Here is a 22,753-nt window from a genome sequence, read left to right as displayed (position 1 = left end):
AGTGCACTGCCATTCATATTTACCAAATTTTCTGTTTCAAAACATTTCTCTTAATAACCTTATGTATGAAACCAAGCTGTGCCAATGCCATGTTTAAGTTAACCCAAATGAAGTTAGTTTGAGATGAATGCTTCTCAGCATTAAGGAACAATACTGTCACTTCACATCCTGGTGTTACCTGCAAGGTTGTAATGTTTGATAATAATTATTTATTCTTCGCCAGCTGATACAATTTTCTAGCCTTCTCGAATTAGTCCAATCGTTCAGATTCATTTGAGTAAATTTTGGTTATTTACCCTACAGCGTTGCAATGCAACACCCTACGGTGTTCTACGGTGTTACGATATAACACCATGGGTAATTCGTGCAATATAATAATCAAAATTTGCTCAAATCTCGTGTAAACACCCCAGGATGACAAGAAATGGCATTGCTAAATGTTCTAAATCCTTATTTCGTGAATTAACCATACATTGATTGATTTCAATTTCATCTCCTGATCTACATACAAACTCTGATCCTATATTTCAGCTCCTATTCTCCATGAAAACTCTTATATTGCGATTGCGTGACCAGTAGCTTTTAGCGTTAGTTTTTGTTGCGTGATAATAGGATTTGCGTGACTGATTGTCAATCGAAGTCGAGGCTCTGGTGCTTCACAAGATTCGGCAAAATTCCAATATGGAGGCCCTCTCTGAACCCATTGTCTCAGCAGATCCTTCTGACTGTCGCCAAGAACTTGTCAGGCGATTAGATATCCTAAGAAGAAACCAAAGTTTCTGTGATTTGAAAGTGGTAGTGAAAGACAAAGAACTTACCGCTCACAAAGCTGTCTTAGCTGCAGCAAGCCCGTTCTTCCTGTCACTTCTGATTAGCGACATGAGAGAAAGCAAAGAACATTTAATCAGAATAGAGCTTGAAGAAACAACGGCGTCTGTTATGGAAGACGTGTTACAGTACGTTTACACTGGAAATGTTTCAATTACTGAAGAAAACGCGCACAATTTGATGGCAACAGCAGATTATCTTCTTCTTCCAGACCTGAAAACAATGGTGGGCAGGTATTTGATGGAGATTTTGAGAACTGAAAACTGTGTTTTCAACTATTATTTTGCCGATAAGTATCAGTGTGTAGAGTTGAGAGAAAAAGCCTGCGAGATGATCAATTCAGATTTCAGTGCTGTGATGGAAACAGATGATTTTTTGAGTCTTGACATAAAGCAAGTCATGGAATGGGTGTCCAGTGATGACATCACTGTCAAAGCTGAGGAAGAGGTTTTCAAAGGAATTGTTAAGTGGGTGTCTCACAACAGAAGCAAAAGAGAAGTTGAATTTCCTGCTTTACTGCGTCAAATCCGTCTGGCATCAATCCCACATGACTTTCTACTAAACAAACTGGTGAAGGAGGAACTTGTTGCTAAAAACACTGAATCATGTCTAAATTTTGTGTTATTAGATGCTGTGAGATTAACAGTAAGTGGTATTGATGAGCCGGGTGCACAGCATCCAAGGAAATGCCTGGAGATGCACACAGAGGCAATCTTTGTTTGTGGAGGGTGCAGATCTTTGTGTTACTTTCCAAAACAAAATGTGTGGTACAAGTTGTCAGACATGCTTTTTCAGCATCATCATAGAAGCAATCCCAGCCAATGCAGAGGTAAAATTTACATCCCCTGTCGGGGGTCAGATCAGCTTGGTGGGTCTAAGTTAATGGAATACTACACACCTTCTGCCAACTCTTGGGGTGCTTTTCAAGTGTCAAAAGCATTTACTAGGACTGCAGTTTTGAAGGGCCACTTGTATGCAACTGAGGAAAGATTGGACAGTATTGAGATATACAGATATGATCCTGAAAAGGGCTGCTATAGCCAACTGAAGAAGCCACACACTAATCTTTTTGACAGTTGTGTTGTGGCTGATGAGCAATATATTTACCTAATTAGTGGTGCAACAAATTTTTTGTGGGGTACACCTCTATCAACAACATACAGATTTGATCCTAGTGCTGATGATCATGAGTGGGAAGAAGTTGCTCCTATCAATCAAGCTAGATACTATGCCTTTGGTGCTGCCATGAATGGCAAGGTGTACATAGCAGGTGGATGTCAGGGCCAAGCAGTAGCACTCGGAACATGTGAGGTTTACAATCCTGTAAACAATGAATGGCAGCTGATGGGAAGTCTCAAGGTACCTCGGATGTCAGCAAGCATGGTGTGCCATGAAGGAAGGCTGTATGTTTTGGGAGGTGCCAACGACTCGTCACGGGTATTATCAGTTGAAATATTTAATTCTGAGCAAAGTAAATGGAAACAGAAATCAGTTATACCAGTTGGTCGCTTTGAAACAAGTGAGGAAGAGAAGCAGAATAAAAGATTTAAAGCTTGTTCTGCAAGACTTTGCAAAGTAGTGATTGACAAACTTGAGCCATTAAAAAAGTAGCCATCTATCTGTTAGCAGAGGCTTGCATTATTTTCAGGGACATAATTTTAATGTAAAGCTCCTTATCTTTAATTTATAGAAGCTGCATGAATGGCACATGTTGTGGCATAATTGTTTTTTTGTTTTTTGTTTTTTTTTCTGATTTATTTTTCTAGTTTGTAAGTAAGTCTGTGATTGATGTTTAGGACTATTGATCTTCCTAAGAACACTAGTGATTGACATTCAGCACTAGGTATTCAACGAACGGCAGTCTCAAGGTTCCTAGGATGTCAGCAAGCATGGTGTGCCATGAAGGAAGGCTGTATATTTTGGGAGGTGTTAACAACTCATCATGGGTATGATCAGTTGAAATATTTGAGTCTGAGGAAAACAAGTGGAAAGCTGTATCAGTAATACCAGTTGATCGCTTTGAAACAAGTGAAGAGAAGCAGAAGAATATATTTAAAGCTTGTTTAGCAAGACTCTGCAGAGTGGGTGAGAAACTTGAGCCATTATGAACATCACATTATTTTATTATCTTTAATTTTGTAGTTCTAAGCTGATTCAGAAATGACCCTTCTGGCAGTATTTTTACCTGAATTTTTTTCCTGGTTTGTAATTCCCAAACCAAATCAATTTTCTTTGTTCATGGCCCACTTTTTGGTTTACACATTTACATTCCAGTAATTTATCAGTGGTATTTTTTTACTTTATCAAACCTACTACAGTCGAACCTTCTGTTCAAGCCCAGGTGGTGGCTTATGGGAGGTGGTCACTTACAAGAGCTTAGACCATATTGGGTCAACATTTTACCTCATTAGCATATAGTAACTGCAGAGACTTACCCCATGTTTTAAATGTTTTATTCATGTAAAAAGACAATTTCAAGAAAAATCCTGTACTTTCCATTGAGAAGTTCTCATCTCTTGTACTACCCAGGGATACAATTTGGGTATAATACTTTATTATTCAATTTCCGCACTATTATCTGTCAAGTGGTCACTTATGGGAGGTCAAAAACAAAAGAAAATTTCAAACTTTTAGCTCTAAAAGTGATTGCGGTCGCTTTTGAGAGGAAGTCGCTTACAAGAGGTTGCAAATGTAGTGATTTGACTTAAAAGCTTTTGGTATTTTGGAAAACTGGTCACTGAGGAGAGGTGGTCTCTTACAAGAGGTGGTTGCAACCAGAAGTTCGACTGTAGTATTATTATTTTACTTCAGCGCCTACAAACCCTCTCAATTATAATGCAGACAGCAGCCAGTACAAACTGTTACCGGTTTTTTCATTTGGAATAATTTACTAGAAAGCCGAATTCACAAGAGAACTGGGCCCAAGATTGACCTTGCCCCAGATGTGGCAGCTAAGTGAACAAGTCAACAGAAGTGGACAGAAGCTTTAATATCTTCTGTTAATTTCTTTTCCTGAGATACAAAACTTATAAAACGTTTATGAATCAATGTTATTTAGACTCAAGTTCTCTTAATTGATTGAAAGGTAATTATGCCCAGCAGAAGAAAGGTGTATAAAACATTTACCATGGCAGCTCTTTAATGTTGGGGGAATGAGTGGCAGGGGTGGGGAGGGGTGTTTGACTCTTTGTAGTTGCTTTCCAAGTTTTTGAATAAAATCATTCATCAGATAATAATCTTGGAAACAACTCTCAAACCACTCAGTTGTTGACCAAAAACATGCTTCAAGAACAACTCTGGCACTCTTCAGCTGAATGTTCATGTTGTTTTGTGGGGCAAAAATTCTCAGAGAGATAGAACAATAGTTTATTAAGGACAAAAAATTTTTTTTTTTAATTGAATAGGAGTAGAATAGCATAATGTAATTAAATAATTAAATGTGAAGTTTCATTAGATTCTGAGCTCCAAGTACTCACAGTGTACAATGGTCTACTCTTTCTAATATTGACTAATACTGACAAAACTAAAAACAGCAATAATCATTTCATATTGTTGAATTTGTTAGTAGAAAAACAAAAGAAATGTGGCATTAGATAAATTGTATCTCCATCAAGAATGTGTATTATCAAGTTGTAATAATAAGAACAAATATAACATCTGTCTGCTATTTTGGACTTTGCTGTAGCACCACTCTTCAAATTGTCTGTTTTGAAAAAATTATCATACTTAAACATTATGTCTGAAACCAAGTTGTGCCAATCCATGCTAAAGGTGGGCCAAGCTTGAAATGAATACATCTCACTAAAGAACAACACTGACACACTGCTGTTATCAAGATTGTCTTTCTTTAATATTTCTTCTGTGCCTGACGTAATCGTCCAGCCTTTTTGAATTGGTATCCCATATTGTTCGAACTCATCACTTTGTGTCCTTTTCTTTTGACTCGACACTGTTCTGTTCTTGTGTACTGAGTGCTGAACTTATATCAGCCCTTGATGTTAATTTCCTCTGTTTGCTGTTTCACTTTCACTCCAGTGGCAGTCCTAGTGCTTTGTGTAGGAAGGCATATTCCTTTGCTGCCTGGAAAAAAAAAAAAAAACAGAAAAAAGTTTATTGAAAAACTGGCACAAGTCTGATATTGGTTCATCACTATCTTGTGCTGCAATTTCTGCAAGGAATTTTTTGATCAACTACAAGTATTGCTTCCCCTTTTCAGGATTCAGGGGTTCCATAACGGGCTGGGCAACCAGGCAAATTGATTGGCTGCAAGGACAATTTCGTCTGGCTGGTTTCACCATCTAGTGTGGGGTTCCAGATAAGTTTTCAAGCTTGGGTGTCAACAAGGAATTTGAACTGGTCAGTTCCCACTGCTCCCACCAAATCATTATTAAATCTTCAATTAATTTGTTGGGTTATGTAGCTGACCTTGCAGGGTTTTTGACGTGAGACCCCCTGTATGTGGAACACTGCTAGTGGAAAGTTTTTCTTACAAAGAAGTTCAGCTCAAATAGTTTTGCCTGTCTGTGAAAACCAGTTGTCCTCCTTCTGAAAACATAAAATGTGGAAGTGAATCCAATGAAGGTTAAATAGCACTCAATCAGAAGCCTCTGACTGCAAGGTTTTCACAAGCTTAGTCTGCGTTCTCAATGCAGTGTTACTTTTTCACATCCAAAATTAATGAAAAGCAGGGAAATTTGTACAACAAATTTAAAACCTTACCTTTTCAATCCTTCGGTATGTTCCTTCTGTTTCCGAGTGCCGTCCATAATAATCAACGACACACAATCAGTGGTTTGTCACTCTGCTCCTGGCCAGACAACTGATCTCTGAGATGAGCAACCCACTTAATGGGCAGCCAGTATGGTACACGGTCATCATTCATTGCAGATGTGACCATCACAGAAGGGTAAGGCTTGTAGACACACAAATACAGAGTTCAAATTAATGTAAATTAATAATGTTACTACAGTGCATGAACCCCCCCCCCCCCCACCTTACAGTCACCTCATTAATAACGTCAACTCGTAATTAAGGTCACCTCGTTATTACAGCCATTTTTTCCATTGTTAATATTTTACATACTAATGCAAGTTTCAATTTTTTTTCAAATTATGTCTGCATTCTGAATGCTTATTAAACAACAGTTGTTCAGAAGTGCAGTTGTGATATATCTTTTGAGATGTTACTCAATTTAGACGAGTCATGAGGTTAAATGACACTACCCCATGAGTACAGCCTGCTAGTGACCCTGTTAATACGGCCAAATTTTCATGGCCCATTGGTAACCATAACAACAGGGTTCCACTGTATTAATATCACTATTATATTAAGTACTACATTACTATACTTAATATATTGTACCAAACATGTTCAAACTTTTCATGTGTTTTAACTCGTGTGTGTTTCTTGGATAGGATCATTAAAAGGAGTATAAATGTTACCTGATTTTTGATGTCTTGATATAGACAGTATGATTTAATGTAATGAAAATCACTTTCACTGGATCTGAAAATAAAACCAGCCCGTCAACTAGAGTTAATAACACTCTACTGTTTCTATGGGCATCTTTCTCATAGAAAATAAGCTATAAATTTTTAGTTACGGAAACCTCAATTACATACCAGACAGTATTTTTTATTGTAAATAATATTTATGTGTAGTCATCACATTTTTCACACAAACAATGCAGGAAAATTACAAAAAAACTGTAGAACACAACTTTGCTTCTTTTAGCACTGCAATTATTTTTATCCTATTAATAATTTTTCACAGAAGGTGAGAAAAGGGGAAGGGGGGAAGGGGCAAACATTTCAAAATAAAAAATCCATCACAGAAATTGACAAAAATTAAAGATTATATGCAATGAGCCAAAGGAAAAAATAGTACATTACATGTAGGTACTAACAGAAACTGTGCAAAAACATTAGACAAGTGCAGTCTTTACCCAGGTTCACCCCACTCCTCATATTCCTGAATAGTCAGTGGAAGAGAGGGATCCAACATGGACGTCAAAATATCTAAAAATGGAACCTATAATGATGACACAAATATGCCAAATTAATGATGGGACAAACATGCAAGTTACATGTACAGCTGCATAAGTTACATGTAATGCATGTAATTCCTTCATTAAAACAAGACCTCACAATGATGGCTTCTCGTCAAATTATATTCTGCTGGGGGTGGAGGGTGGAGTGTTTTTTTATTTTCAAATTTCATTATTATAAGGTATGGTATTCTTACACTCTGCCCAAACTGGCGACAGAATACTTCATCACAAGTTGCCTTCCTCCCATCCCCCACCCGCATTCAGCATTTTGACAGTTGCCCTAGAAAAGCTAAATCACACCATTTAAATTATTAAATAAGTGTCTTGCCCGAGAAAAATATGTTCCAGGTACTGTGTTAATGTGACACACGCGACATTACTAGGAGTCCAACTATGCATTAATCATTACACCACCACATGCCTCACTGTAATTAAAAATTAAACAAGCCAAAACCATGTATTTTCATGTACATATTGTCCAAAAAACACACACATTTGAAAACATCAGAGACTACTGAAAACAGTAGCAGCAGGTGAGTCATTTATATTTCTACTGTTTTTTTCAGTGACTGGATTTTTTTTTTGACAAACTGGTGTAATACACTGTACAAATTGGCATTGGTTTTATGACTCATTACGACACTTATTATAATCAAAAGCACACATGCACAATACTGAACATTACAAGTCAACTTATTCCAGATACTAAAACAAAGACCAACCCGAAGAATAGCAGCCTTGAAGAGCCCTGGTGACCTGTTACAGACGGCACCCAGTATCAATCCCCCAGCACTTGTTCCACGTGCTGCTGTTAACTGGGGATGGGAGTATCCCAAATGATGAAGTGTTTGCATACAAGCTTCAAAATCCTGTTTGAAAAGCAACATGGTTACAATTTCTTAATTAAAAACTCTTTATTCAGACTCTACATTCTAAACACGTCTAACAATTGTAATAAACCTTTCCCACATTCCATCAAACAATGGCGCTGAGTCAAGGTCAAGTAGAAAAAAATACAGAAAATGTATGAAAATGTCCACCACAACCTCACTCTGGTACTGTTGTTTGTACGCACTGAAGTTCAATGCAGGAAAGGTCTATTATTATAATATGACTTGCCAAAAGGCCAATCTAACATTTTTGATAATGTAACAAACATTGGAAACCTATTTTTGGTTAGGAAATCAAGACCTGGAATGAATTTTTGCTGTTGCCTCAATCACTGCCACTGAGAATTTCATTTAGTAGCCAAAATGGTCATTAATTTAAATACACTTTTGAGTAAGTCACCTCTGGCAGTATATGACACTATAAATGAATTGAAAGACGTACACCATACTTCAGTTAGTGTGATCACTCAGGTAAGTGAGGAGTTCCAATTGACAGGAGTTTCATTACATGTTTGCCACAGGAGGGCAACTGGTTTTCATTGGTAGGAAAAACCTTTTTGAACTGAATTTCTTTATAACAAAAACTTTCCTGTAGATGGTCAAAACAGGCGGGCCAAGTCACCCTCAAAGCCAGTCAATTTACTCAGTGCTCAGCCCTCAGTCCTTTCAAGTCAATTCCAGGACACCACACTTGTGGACAATCACACTGGATGAACTGGTACTGCAACTGAGAATACTCCTGGGTTCAAACAATTTAATACCAAATCAAAACACCATATTCAAGAAGTAGTGTACATGTACACTGTACCTCAAAGCCCTTGTGTTTACTCCGTAATTTTCCTTCTAGGTACCACTGACGACCATTAGTTCACGATCACCTCTGAAAAGAATCGATACTTTGGAAAGGAAAATCAATGTTGATCAACAGTCAAGCTTTTAGAAAATTAATAATATTAAGCTACCTGTATCACTAAACCAGACTTAATTGGTTATAACTACCATTCAGTTCATAAAATCCCAAAAAATTCAGCTTAATTTTTTCAAAGGAATTTCAAATTTGAACACTCAGGTGGAACATTTCCTGTAATTCAGAAATTTCTCTCCTTTTGGCAAGGTACATTTCATTTTCCTTATTCCTGCTAGTTTCAGATCTTCTGTCAGTCTTGACCTAAATATTTGATGCATGGATAGTAGAAGACAGTCTCTTTACTATCCATGTTTGATGCTATTCACAATCAGGCCAGTACTAGCAGCTAATAAATTCTTGAACATCATTCTTTTCTTTTTGCAACTGCATTTTCACAAACTTTCATTTGTACCTGACGTGGCAGAAAGCCAGACACCAACCACGCTTTAACAAGCTGATCCTTTCCACGTCAAAACCCATGCTTACATTGATACCATAGGACCCTACAAGGTAAAGGCATAAGGAGAAGAAAGACTAGTGTCAAGTTCTGGTTCATCTTGTGTGATGAAATGTAATTTAACCGAAGTTATACACACATTAGACATTGCTTCCCATGATCAGCATGACTTTCACAAAATACAGTGTCATCTGCAAAGTGGCCTTAGGCAATGAAACATATTGTACGCCGAGACACCTTAAAAGTAATTCTTCTTGTTTTAAGCTCCAAAATGTTCATCCCTTAACAGTACTTCTATTATTTGAATTTCCTCAAAACATTTTCCAGGAAACTTCACTTCCCCATCAGGGAAAGTGAATGACAGAAACCACCAGCATGACTGAAAAATCCACTAGACCCCCGTGAGGCTATCGAACATGACTTTCTTTGCATGCTGGATATCCAAACACCATCTTGATTTCCTTTCCTTCAAGTTGATGGATTAATAATGAGTCTGCAAAGTACAACTCTGACGTTTTTCAGCCTAATCTGCATGCTATTTCGTGTAGCAAAAATATCTTCTGAGGAGACTGAAAGAAATGGTTATAATTATACAAAAAATTAATAAGAGTACAACAATATGGCATAAAAGAACGTCTGTGAAGTTTGATTAGATTTTGAGCCCCATTTGTATTATGTCGCAGAACTGCTTAGTATGACCTTGTCTGTCTAATATTGACGTAATTTGGTGTCTAAACCAATAAAAACTATAATTATTCATTTCAATTGTTACTAAATTTTGTAGATCATTGCATCAACAGAAAGAAAAATGTGACATACCCATTATGGTATATCTTCTAATAAAATAAGTTGTAATAAAAAGAACAAAATATAACATCTGCTGAGTGCTATTATGACTTATTGGCATACTCAGTGCACTGCCATTCATATTTACCAAATTTTCTGTTTCAAAACATTTCTCTTAATAACCTTATGTCTGAAACCAAGTTGTGCCACTGTCATGTTTAAGTTAACCCAAATGAAGTTAGTTTGTGTTACGTATATGGTTTGTCTTACCATATTTGGAGTAAACATGTGCGTTCTAGTTCTATGTAGCTTACATGAAGTACGCATTAAACGAGTTGAGTTGCATTGCAAATGGCGTCTTGTCGTGCCATCCGTAACATGGTGTCAGAAGTGTTTTGTTGATCTTATGGCGAGCTGCAGCGCTCAAGATTACGTCTTCTGGTTGATATTCAGTCAAAGCAGTTACTGAAGCGAAACGAAGCGACAATTCCTTGATTACGGTACGTACAGCGAATTTCAACATCGACCACGTGCGTTGAAACCCAGCGAAACGATGTCAGACACCGAACAAGATCCTCCACCACCAGCTCCACCGCAAGCTCCACAGCCTACTCCGCCGCCTCAAGTCCTCAGTTTTCCTTCAAATTTTCCAGTACCAAGCGCTATGGTTTGTCGTGGAGATATCACGAGCAACTGGGAATTTTTTAAGCAACAATGGCAAGATTATGAGGTAGCAACGGGTTTGGATCAGAAGAGTCAATCGATCCGATTAGCAACCTTCCGTTCTGTTATGGGAAAGGAGTGTCTGCAAATTTTCCTGAATCTGAATTTTGGCACCGAAGTACTCACGATAACTTCAGCATTGAAGGCACTGGAAAACTATTTCCTACCAAAGAGAAATGTCGTCTATGAGAGGTATGTCTTTAACTCTTGCATTCAAGTACCCGAAGAAACTGTTGATTGCTATGTCAATAGATTAAGAAAACTCGCAGCATCGTGTCAGTTTGGAGCACTTGCAGAAGAAATGATACGTGACAGGCTAGTTATTGGAATACAAGATAAGGGTACAAAAGCTAGATTGCTCAGAGAGAAAGATTTGTCTTTGGATAAAGCTCTTGACATGTGTAAATCAAGTGAAATAACGAATAAGCAGCTAAAGTCGATTCAAAAGGATGAGAAACAAAACAATGAGGAACTGAACTTAGTTCATGTGAAGCGTAAACCGATGCAAGGCAAGATGCCTTCTCATCCGAAGAAACCACCAAATCCAAAGAAACCTGACAAAAAATGGAAATGTAAATATTGTGGCCAACAAAAGAAGCATGCCAAGCAGACAGAATGTCCAGCTTATGGTCAACAATGTCGCAATTGTAAAAGAATGAACCACTTCGCCAAAGTGTGTCAGGCAGGCAAAGAGAAGGTTCATGTCGCTGAAGTGGCAGAAGATTACGAGTCTGAGGAATCATTATTGAAGATAGAAGAAATTACTGCAATTAATGGTAGTGGTAAACAGTTGACATCCAGTATTACCTTTGTGATAGAAGAGCAGTACAAAGAGCAACTAGTATGTCAGTTGGACACTGGTGCAACTTGTAATGTGATCAGTCACAGAAATTTAGTTCAGCTGTTGCAGAATGGTGATCCCACCTTGTCTAAGTCCAATGCCCAGCTAAAGCTATTTGATGGTAGCTTGATGAAGCCTGTAGGTGAGACCACACTCACAGCAGAGAGAAGGGGCAAGCGTCTGGACCTGAGATTCCAAGTTGTTGAGAGTTCTAACAAACCCCTCTTATCGGCTGAGGCTTGTGAGCAGTTGGGACTTCTCAAAGTGGATATAGATCCTGAAGAGTCCATTCATGTCCTGAAAAGCAGTAGTAACCTGATCAGAGATCAGATTCTTGTTCAGTACAAAGATGTTTTTGAAGGGTTAGGCCATATTGGTGATACAACCATTATCACAGACCCCAGCGTAAAACCAGTGCAGCATTCTCCGCGCCGAGTGCCAGTTCCCCTGCGTGATAAGGTCAAGGCCAAACTTGATGATCTGGAAAGGAAAGGAATCGTGGAGAAAGTCACAGTACCAACCGACTGGATTAGCAGTATGGTGGTTGTCGCAACACCAAATAAGATTAGGATTTGTTTGGATCCTAAAGATCTTAACAAGGCAGTCATCCGTCCAAAGTACCAAATGCCTACTCTAGATGAGTTGTTGCCCAAGCTTAGCAATGCCAAAGTGTTTAGTACCTTAGATGCTAAAGATGGGTTTTACCAGGTTGGATTAGATGAGAGCAGCAGTCTCAAGGCAACATTCTGGACTCCCTTTGGACGTTACAAGTATTTGAGGTTACCCTTTGGTATCAACCTGGCTCCAGAAGAGTTCGAATGCAAATTGCATGAGAAGCTTGATAGTCTTCCCGGTGTAGAAGTGATAAGAGATGACATATTGGTCATGGGCTATGGAGAGAATGATGAAGAAGCAAATCGAAATCATGATGAGAACTTGATTCGTCTGCTAGAGCAAGCTCGAAAAGCCAATCTGCGTCTAAACAGCAGCAAGTTGAACCTCAAGAAGTCTGAAGTCAGATTCATGGGACACTTGATCACCAAAGATGGGTTACAGCCAGATCCTGAGAAAGTGAAGGCAGTTCAGGAAATGCCGAGGCCTACATCCAAGAAGGAACTCCTGAGTCTCTTAGGATTCGTTAATTACTTGGCAAAGTTTCTCCCTAGGTTATCAGAGGTCGCCCAGCCACTGAGAGAGATGACAGCAAAGGATGCAAAGTTCATCTGGTCCCAGCATCATGAGACAGCATTCCAGGAAGTGCGAGAGCTTGTAGTCAAACACCCTGTGCTCAAGTATTATGACCTTCAAGAAGAAGTCACAGTGCAATGTGATGCGAGTGAATACGGGTTAGGAGCAGCTTTATTACAAAACGGCCAGCCAGTTGCTTTTGCTTCACGGTCCCTATCACAGACTGAGAGGCAATACGCTCAAATCGAGAAAGAGTGTTTAGTGATTGTCTTCCCCTGCGAAAGGTTCAGTCAATACCTCGCCGGTCGTAAAAAGATAATGGTTGAGTCAGATCACAAACCCTTACAGTCCATTTTCCAGAAGTCAATCCTCTCTGCTCCATGTCGACTACAAAGAATGATGTTGAGGCTACAGCGCTTTAACCTAGAGGTTAAGTACAAGCCAGGTGCACAGATGTATGTTGCCGATCACTTGTCTCAAGCCTTGCTTGCTGTCAAGAAGGAGATGACAGACAACTTTCAAGTTTTCGCTCTTGAACTTGAAACACTTACTCCCTTTGATTCCATCAAAGTGGCTCCAGAAAGGTTAACTCAGCTGCAGAAGTGCACAGCACAAGACCTCATCTTAGAGAGCCTGAAGACCTCTGTTCTAACAGGATGGCCTGAGAGAAGAGAGCAATGCCCAGTACAAGTTCGTGACTACTGGAACTACAGAGAAGAGATTTCACTCCACAATGGTATTCTATTTAAGAGTCAGAGAGTGATTGTCCCCAAAGCCAAGAGGCCAGAGATGCTCTCAAGAATTCATTCAAGCCATCAAGGAGTCGCATCATGTCTAAGAAAGGCCAAAGACATCGTGTTCTGGCCTGGAATGAATTCAGAAGTCAAAGCCCTGGTTGAGAGATGTGCTGTCTGTGCTGAGTTTCAGGCTAGGAATGCTAGTCAGCCAATGCAGTCTCATCAACTTCCAGACAGACCTTGGAGTAAAGTGGCTACAGATTTGTTCACTGTTAGTGGAAAGAATTACCTCACAGTCGTTGACTATTACTCAGATTTTGTAGAAATTAGTGAACTTGAAGATACCACCTCACGTGCAGTTATACAAGTACTCAAAGAACAATTCAGTAGACATGGAATCCCGGACACTGTTGTCTCAGACAACGGATCACAGTACAGCAGTCAAGAATTTCACGAGTTCTCACTCAGCTGGGAATTTAACCATGTGACATCATCACCACACTACCCAAAGTCAAATGGGAAAGCAGAGTCTTCAGTGAAGACAGTTAAACTGCTATTTAAGAAAGCGGACCGAGATGGGAAAGATCCATGGCTATCGCTACTAGACTACAGGAACACACCTACTGAAGGTATAGGTGACAGCCCCGCCCAGAGGCTTCTGTCGCGCTGAACACGAACTCTCTTACCAACAGCGTCAAGCCTTCTCCGTCCCAAAGTAAGCGCACATTCTACAGAGAAATTAGAGCGGAAAAGGCAAAAGGCGAAGTTCTACCATGACCGTCATGTGAAGCAGTTACCTGAATTAGAGATTGGACAAGAAGTCAGAAGTGCACCCCTGCGAAAGAACCAAACATGGAAACCAGCTACTTGTGTCGAGAAACTGTCAGACAGGTCATATGTAGTCCAAGCAGGCAGTGAGACCCTCCGAAGAAACAGGCAGTTTCTGAGACCTGCAGCAGAATCCTCGACACCAGATAAGCAAAGCACCAAGGTTAGCTCACATGAGTCAGGAGTAAATCACAAGGAGATACCTAGAGTACCTGAGTTACCTGCTATACCTACTAGGCCTGACAAAGATTCCTTGAATGAAACTGTTACTGAAGAGACTAATGTTCCATTGTTAGCACCTCAGAAGACAAGAACCCGGACTGTTCGTCCCCCTTCAAGATTTAAAGATTTTGACATGAAGCGTTAAGCAAAGGCTAGACTTTGAACACTTTAAGTTTGTTTTAGCAAGTTCGGATAAACTGATTTAGTTTGACATAGAACACTTTCAGAAACAAAGTGGATTTGTGTAAGTTTGTTTTAGGCTAGTTTTTGCCAGATATTTGTTTATTAGTTTTTCTTTTTTTTTAAAGAAAGGGAGATGTTACGTATATGGTTTGTCTTACCATATTTGGAGTAAACATGTGCGTTCTAGTTCTATGTAGCTTACATGAAGTACGCATTAAACGAGTTGAGTTGCATTGCAAATGGCGTCTTGTCGTGCCATCCGTAACAGTTTGAGATGAATACTTCTCAATAAGGAGCAATACTGTCACTTCGCATCCTGCTGTTACCTGCAAGGTTGCAGTGTATGGTAATAATTATTTATTCTTCGCCAGCTGATACAATTTTCTAGCCTTCTCGAATTAGTACAATCGTTCAGATTCATTTGAGCAAATTTTGGTTATTTACCCTACGGCGTTGCAATGTAACACCCTACGGTGTCATAATATAACACCATGGGTAATAATTATTCGTGCAACATAATAATCAAAATTCGCTCAAATCTCATGTAAACACCCCAGGATGACAAGAAATGGCATTGCTGAATGTTCTAAATCCTTATTTCGTAAATTAACCATACATTGATCAATTTCAATTTCATCTCCTGATCTACATACAAACTCTGATCTTATATTTCGGCTCCTATTCTCCATGTAAACTCTTATATTACGATTGCGTGACCAGTAGCTTTTCGCGTTACTTTTTGTCGTGTGATAATAGGATTTGCGTGACTGATTGTCAATCGAAGTCGAGGCTCTGGTGCTTCACAAGATTCAACAAAATTCCAGTATGGAGGCCCTCTCTGAACCCATGGTCTCAGCAGATCCTTCTAACTGTCGCCAAGAACTTGTCGGGCGATTAGATATCCTAAGAAGAAACCAAAGTTTCTGTGATGTGAAAGTGGTAGTGAAAAGCAAAGAACTTACCGCTCACAAAGCTGTCTTAGCTGCAGCAAGCCCGTTCTTCCTTTCACTTCTGATCAGCGACATGAGAGAAAGCAAAGAACATTTAATCAGAATAGAGCTTGAAGAAGCAACGGCATCTGTTATGGGAGACGTGTTACAGTACGTTTACACTGGAAATGTTTCAATTACTGAAGAAAACGCTCACAATTTGATGGCAACAGCAGATTATCTTCTTCTTCCAGGCCTGAAAACAATTGTGGGTAGGTATTTGATGGAGGTTTTGAGAACTGAAAACTGTGTTTTCAACTATTATTTTGCCGATAAGTATCAGTGTGTAGAGTTGAGAGAAAAAGCCTGTGAGATGATCAATTCAGATTTCAGTGCTGTGATGGAAACAGGTGATTTTCTGAGTCTTGACATAAAGCAAGTCATGGAATGGGTGTCTAGTGATGACATCACTGTCAATGTTGAGGAAGAGGTTTTCAGGGGAATTGTTAAGTGGGTGTCTCACAACAGAAGCAAAAGAGAAGTTGAATTTCCTGCTTTACTGCGTCAAATCTGTCTGGCATCAATACCACATGACTTTCTACTAAACAAACTGTTGAAGGAGGAACTTGTTGCTAAAAACACTGAATCATGTCTAAATTTTGTGTTATTAGATGCTGTGAGATTAACAGTAAGTGGTATTGATGAGCCGGGTACACAGCATCCAAGGAAATGCCTGGAGATGCACACAGAGGCAATCTTTGTTTGTGGAGGGTGCAGATCTTGGTGTTACTTTCCAAAACAAAATGTGTGGTACAAGTTGTCAGACATGCTTTTTCAGCATGATCATAGAAGCAATCCCAGCCAATGGAGAGGTAAAATTTACATCCCCTGTTGGGGGTCAGATCAGCTTGTTGGGTCTAATTTAATGGAATACTACACACTTTCTGCCAACTCTTGGGGTGCTTTTCAAGTTTCAAAAGCATTTACTAGGACTGCAGTTTTGAAGAGCCACTTGTATGCAACTGAGGAAAGATTGGACAGTATTGAGATATACAGATATGATCCTGAAAAGGGCTGCTGTAGCCAACTGAAGAAGCCACACACTAATCTTGTTTGCAGTTCTGTTGTGACTGATGAGCAGTATATTTACTTAATTGGTGGTTCAAGAGATATTTTGTTGATTACACATCTATCAACAACATACAGATTTCATCCTAGTGCTGATGATCATGAGTGGGAAGAAGTTGCACCTATCAATCAAGCTAGATACAGTGCCTTTGGTGCTGCCATGAATGGCAAGGTGTACATAGCAGGTGGACGTCAGGGCCAAAATGCACTCAACACATGTGAGGTTTACAATCCTGTAACCAATGAATGGCAGCTGATGCCAAGTCTCAAGGTATGTAGGATGTCAGCAAGCATGGTGTGCCATGAAGGAACGCTGTATGTTTTGGGAGGTGTAATTCCCTCCACTGGCAGATTGTCATGGGTATTATCAGTTGAAATATTTGATGCAGAGCAAAATGAATGGAGAGAGAGATCAGTTATACCAGTTGATTGCTTTGAAACAAGCAAGGAAGAAAAGCAGAAGAATATATTTAAAGCTTGTTCTGCAAGACTTTGCAAAGAGGTGATTGACAAACTTGAGCCATTAAATAAGTAGCCATCTCTCTGCATGTTTTAGCAGTGTGAGGCTTGCATTGTTTTTAGGTGAAATAACTTTAATGAAAAGCACCATTATCTTTCATTTATAGAAGCTGCATGAATGGCACATCTTGTAGCGTGAATCAAGTTTTGGTTTTTAGTTTTACTTAAGAATGACTGACATCTAGCACTATTGATCTTCCTAAGAATACTAGCAATTGACATTTAGCTCTATCGATTGGAGTCTTACAATGTACAATGTCATTTGAGACAACAACAGTAGTGATTGATGCTTAGCACTAATTATTATTGATCATTTCACCATGGACACTGAAGTATTTATAACTTATGATTTGTTGTTAGAATTAACGATATGAAGTGTTTAACTCTAGCAATTTGCATTTTTGGCAGAAATTGCTCCCCATAGGTATTTTGTTTAACATTGGGTTAAGAGCAGCCAGATTAGGGAGGGGATGGAAGTCTGTGTGTTCCTGAAATAGTATTTTTTTCAAAGTTTTTGTGTAAAATCATTCATTAGATAACAACAGTCTAACACTTTGTTGACTCACAACATGTCTTACTTAATATGTCAAATATGAAAAGGCTGTTTTTGAACACATGTCCAAACAATGAGAAGAAAGTTGAAAGTACCATGTGCAGCGCAGTATTTTTGACGAACCTTAAGGTGTTTGGAAATGTGGTCAAAAATGGTCTCAGGTGTTTGAATGATGTATCTTGTCAATCAAAACTAAAGCTAGGGAGAAAAGAGAGAAGTGAAATGGAAATAATCGAAATGCTAATTAGATCAGATATCCAACATGCAAAGAAAACAAATCCTCAGGTTTGTATAACTATGTACCAGCCCGAATATCATTCTTACCTGAGCCCCAAGAAGTTAATCTCTAACTACTTCAATGTATTAGTTGAATTTCCTCAAAACGTTTGCCAAGAAACTTAGCTTCCCCATCAGTGAAAGTGATGACAGAATCCACTAGCTTGACTGAAAAATCCACTAGACCCCCCTGAGGCTATCAGACATGACTTTCTTTGCATGCTGGATGGATATCCAAACACTTTCATTTGTTATTATTTCCTTTGCTTCAACTTGATGGGTGAATAATGAGTCTACAAAGTACAACTCTGAGGTTAAACAGCACAGTCTGTCATGCTGTTAATTTTTGTGCACAAATTATCTTCTGAGGGACTAAAAGAAAATGCGATAATTATACAAAAAATTAATGGGAGCAGAATAATATGACACAAAATAATTTCTGTAAAGTTTCATTAGATTTTGAGCGCCATTTGTACAATTTAAATGTGACAGAAGTGCTTAGGATGAGCCAATCTTGGATTATTCATTCCATATCATTTCATATTTGTAGATTAATGCAACAACAAAAAGAAAAATGTGACATTACCTACATTGTAAATTCACTAACAACATAAGTTGTAGCAAAAAATCAAAACAAAATAATAACATCTGCTGTTTGCTATTTTTGACTTATCCGTACAGCTTATCCGTACAGCTGTTCAAATTGATCAAGTTGTCCTTTTTGAAATATTTATCTTAAATTAAACCTTAAATCTGAAACCAAGTTGTGCCAATGCTATGCTTAGGTTAACCCAAATGAACTTCGTGTGAGATGAAATTACTTCTCAATAAGGAACAATACTGTCACTTCACACCCAGTGCTGTTACCAAGATGGTTGTTTTTAATAAATATTTATTCTTAGTCTGGTATAATTTTCTAGCCTTCTCGAATTAGTACCACATATTATTCAGATTCATTTGAGCAAATTTTGGTTATTTACCCCTCGGTGTTATGATAAGAGAGTCTATTATTATAACACAGTGGGTAATTCATGCAATAACCATATTCGCTCAAATCTCGTTTAAACTCCCGAAGATCACAAGAAATGATACTCCTGAATGTTCTAGGGTCTTTATTCGGTAAATTAACCATACATTGATCGATTTCAATTTCATCTCCTAATCTACAGACGAACTCTGATCTTATATTTCAGCTCCTAATTCTCCGTACGAACTCTTATATCACGCTTGGGTCACCTGTGGCTTTTAGCATGAGTTTTTGTTGCGTGATGATGGAATTTGCGTGACTTATTGTCTTTTAATCGAAGTCGAGGCTCTTGTGCATACAAGACTTGGCAAGATTCCAACATGGAGGCCCTCGCTGAACCCATGGTCTCAGCAGATCCTTCTGACTGTCGCCAAGAACTTGTCGAGCGTTTAGATATCCTGAGAAGAAACCAAAGCTTCTGCGATGTGAAAGTGGTGGTAAAAGACAAAGAATTTGCCGTTCACAAAGCTGTGTTAGCTGCAGCAAGCCCGTTCTTCCTTTCACTTCTGATCAGTGACATGAGAGAAAGCAAAGAACATTTAATCAGAATAGAGCTTGAAGAAGCAACGGCGTCTGTTATGGGAGACGTGTTACAGTACGTTTACACTGGAAATGTTTCGGTTACTGAAGAAAACGCTCACAATTTGATGGCAACAGCAGATTATATTCTACTTCCAGGTCTGAAAACAATTGTGGGCAGGTATTTGATGGAGGTTTTGACAACAGAGAACTGTATTTTCAATTATTATTTTGCCGATAAGTATCAGTTTGCAGCATTGAAAGAAAAAGCCTGCGAGATGATAAATTCAGATTTCAGTGCTGTGATGGAAACAGATGATTTTCTGAGTCTTGACATAAAGCAACTCATGGAATGGGTGTCCAGCGATGACATCACTGTCAATGCTGAGGAAGAGGTTTTCAAGGGAATCGTGAAGTGGGTGTCTCACAACAGAAGCAAAAGAGAGCTTGATTTTCCTGCTTTACTGCATCAAGTCCGTCTGGTGTCCATATCACATGACTTTCTACTAAACAAACTGGTGAAGGAGGATCTTGTTTCTACAAACAATGTGTGCTTGAATTTTGTATTAGATGGTATGAGATTAATGGCCAGTGTCAACGAGGAACAGTGTGTACAACAACCAAGGAAATGCCTGGAGACAAACATATCTGCAATATTTGTTTGTGGAGGAAAAAGGTCTTTGTGTTACTTTCCAAAACAAAATGTGTGGTACAAGTTGTCAGACATGCTTTTTCAACATGATTATCCCAGCAATCCAAGCCAATGCAGGGGAGAAATTTACCTGCCCTTCCAGGAGTCAGATCAGCTAGGTGGGTCTAGTTTAATGGAATGCTACACACCTTCTGCCAACTCTTGGGGTGCATTTCAAGTTACAAAAGCATTTACTAGAACTACAGTTTTGAATGGACTTTTGTATGCAACTGAAGAAAGCTTTGAAGGTTTTGAGATAAACATATATCATCCTGAAAAGCCTGACTGTTGTAATAAACTAAAGAAGCCACCTACTACTCTTTTTAATGGTTGCATTGTGACTGATGAGCAATATATTTACCTAATAGGTGGTAGATCGCACTGTATACTACATACATCCTTGTCAACAACATACAGACTTGATCCTAGTGCTGATGATCATGAGTGGGAAGAAGTTGCAGCTATCAATCAAGCTAGATACAATGCCTTTGGAGCTGCCATGAATGGCAAGGTGTACATAGCAGGTGGACGTCATGGCCAAGCAGTAGCACTTGGCACATGTGAGGTTTACAATCCTGTAACCAATGAATGGCAGCTGATGCCAAGTCTCAAGGTACCTCGGATGTCAGCAAGCATGGTGTGCCATGAAGGAAGGCTTTATGTTTTGGGAGGTGTCATCCCCTTGACTGGCAGATTGTCACGGGTATTATCAGTTGAAACATTTGATTCTGAGCAAAATAAATGGAAAGAGAGATCAGTTATACCAGTTGATCGCTTTGAAACAAGTGAGGAACAGAAAATGAAGAATATATTTAAAGCTTGTTCTGCAAAACTTTGCAAAGAGGTGATTGACAAACTTGAGCCATTAAATAAGTAGCCATCTCTCTGTTTTATCAGTGTGAGGTTTGCATCATTTTTAGGTGGAATAATTTTCATGAAAAGCACCATATCTTTCATTTACAGAAGCTGCATGAATGGCACATCTTGTAACTTATGATGTTTTTCCAATCAAGTTTTGTTTTTTAGTTTTTACTTAAGAATGACTGACATCTCAGTATTGATCTTCCTAAGAATACTAGCGATTGACTTTAAGCTCTATCAATTGGAGTCTTACAATGTCATTTGAGACAACAACGGTAATGATCAATGCTTAGCACTAATGATTGACCATTAACAACTTACGATTTGTTGTTAGAATTGACAATATAAAGTGTTTAACTATAGCAATTTGCATTTTTGGCAGATATTGCTCCGATCCCATAGGCATTTTGTTTAACGTTGGGTTAGGAGCAGCCAGATTAGGGGGGGGGGGGGGGGGAGGAAGTCTTTTTGTGTTCCTGAAATGAGTATTTTTTTTAAGTTTTTGTGTACAATCATTCATTAGATAACAGCAGTCTAACACTTTGTTGACTCAGAACATGTCTTACTTAATATGTCAGACATGAAAGGAATGTTTTTGACCACATTTCCAAACAATGAGAAGAAAGTTGAAAGTACGATGTGCAGCGCAGTATTTTTGATGAATTTTAGAGTCCTGGAAAAATCAATCTGAGTCCTGGAAAAGTCCTGAAAAAGTCCTGGAAATTTGTATCTGAAAAAGGGTACGAACCCTGTATGTACCAGCCGGAATATCATTCTTACCAGTCCCGGGAAGTTAATCACTAACAGTGCTTCAATGTATTGGTTGAATTTCCTCAAAACCTTTTCCAAGAAACTTAGCTTCCCCGTCAGTGAAAGTGATGACAGAATCTGCTAGCTTGACTGAAAAATCCACTAGACCGCCCTGAGCCTATCAGACATGACTTTCTTTGCATGCTGGATGGATATCCAAACACTTTCATCTGTTATTATTTCCTTTGCTTCAACTTGATGGGTGAATAATGAGTCTACAAAGTACAACTCTGAGGTTAAACAGCACAGTCTACATGCTGTTAATTTTTGTGCACAAAATATCTTCTGAGGGACTGAAAGAAATGGCGATAATTATACAAAAAATTAATGAGTAGAATAATATGACACAAAATAATTTCTGTAAAGTTTCATTAGATTTTGAGCGCCATTTGTACAATTTAAATGTGACAGAAGTGCTTAGGATGAGCCAATCTTGGATTATTTATTTCATATCATTTCATATTTGTAGATTAATGCAACAACAAAAAGAAAAATGTGACATTACATACATTGTAAATTCACTAAGAACATAAGTTGTAACAAAAAATCAAAACAAAATAATAACATCTGCTGTTTGCTATTTTTGACTTATCCGTAAAGGTTGTCCGTACAGCTTATCCGTACAGCTGTTCAAATTGACCAAGTTGTCTTTTTCAAAATATTTATCTTAAATTAAACCTTACATCTGAAACCAAGTTGTGCCAATGCTATGCTTAGGATAACCCAAAACAAAGTTAGTTTGAGATGAAATTACTTCTCAATAAGGAACAACACTGTCATATCACATCCCACTGTTACCAA

General features: G+C 38.6%; 4 protein-coding genes across 4 annotated transcripts; 3 read left to right on the top strand and 1 right to left on the bottom strand.

Moving 5' to 3' along the window:
- The first annotated feature begins 581 nt into the window (after positions 1–581).
- LOC149110304 (kelch-like protein 25) lies at positions 582–4,495 on the top strand. Its single transcript, XM_089291674.1, has one exon. The coding sequence runs from the start codon at positions 682–684 to the stop codon at positions 2,437–2,439; it is 1,758 nt and encodes a 585-aa protein (XP_089147800.1). The 5' UTR covers positions 582–681; the 3' UTR covers positions 2,440–4,495.
- Positions 4,496–4,654: 159 nt separating this feature from the next.
- LOC149110303 (prolyl endopeptidase-like) lies at positions 4,655–9,080 on the bottom strand. The gene is made up of 6 exons (XM_089291700.1): positions 8,576–9,080; positions 7,600–7,746; positions 6,773–6,858; positions 6,270–6,333; positions 5,548–5,740; positions 4,655–4,908 (listed from the first exon to the last, which is right to left on the bottom strand). Exons 2-5 carry the CDS (start codon positions 7,729–7,731, stop codon positions 5,600–5,602), a joined length of 423 nt encoding a protein of 140 aa, XP_089147826.1. The 5' UTR covers positions 7,732–7,746; positions 8,576–9,080; the 3' UTR covers positions 4,655–4,908; positions 5,548–5,599.
- Positions 9,081–14,941: 5,861 nt separating this feature from the next.
- On the top strand, positions 14,942–18,956 carry LOC149110302 (kelch-like protein 40). Its single transcript, XM_089291672.1, has one exon. The coding sequence runs from the start codon at positions 15,465–15,467 to the stop codon at positions 17,229–17,231; it is 1,767 nt and encodes a 588-aa protein (XP_089147798.1). The 5' UTR covers positions 14,942–15,464; the 3' UTR covers positions 17,232–18,956.
- A 334-nt stretch (positions 18,957–19,290) lies between these two features.
- LOC149110301 (kelch-like protein 40) lies at positions 19,291–22,518 on the top strand. Its single transcript, XM_089291673.1, has one exon. It carries the CDS (start codon positions 19,392–19,394, stop codon positions 21,156–21,158), a length of 1,767 nt encoding a protein of 588 aa, XP_089147799.1. The 5' UTR covers positions 19,291–19,391; the 3' UTR covers positions 21,159–22,518.
- Positions 22,519–22,753: the final 235 nt, after the last annotated feature.

Source organism: Orbicella faveolata, unplaced genomic scaffold, assembly GCF_042242905.1.
Source record: "Orbicella faveolata isolate gen_17 unplaced genomic scaffold, um_ofav_v1 contig_24, whole genome shotgun sequence".
In the NCBI taxonomy this organism is placed as follows: Eukaryota; Metazoa; Cnidaria; class Anthozoa; order Scleractinia; family Merulinidae; genus Orbicella; species Orbicella faveolata.
This window is presented reverse-complemented; position numbering and strand designations above follow the sequence as displayed.

Excerpts from the sequence above, each read along its gene's own strand:
- LOC149110304 (XM_089291674.1), top strand. The coding sequence starts at position 682 with ATGGAGGCCCTCTCTGAACCCATTGTCTCAGCAGATCCTTCTGACTGT.
- LOC149110303 (XM_089291700.1), bottom strand. The coding sequence starts at position 7,731 with ATGCAAACACTTCATCATTTGGGATACTCCCATCCCCAGTTAACAGCA. Across the intron at positions 6,334-6,772 it reads GAGGAGTGGGGTGAACCTGG|ATCCAGTGAAAGTGATTTTC; the intron begins GTAAAGACTGCA and ends TTTTATTTTCAG. Across the intron at positions 5,741-6,269 it reads ATCAAGACATCAAAAATCAG|CCTTACCCTTCTGTGATGGT; the intron begins GTAACATTTATA and ends TGTGTCTACAAG.
- LOC149110302 (XM_089291672.1), top strand. The coding sequence starts at position 15,465 with ATGGAGGCCCTCTCTGAACCCATGGTCTCAGCAGATCCTTCTAACTGT.
- LOC149110301 (XM_089291673.1), top strand. The coding sequence starts at position 19,392 with ATGGAGGCCCTCGCTGAACCCATGGTCTCAGCAGATCCTTCTGACTGT.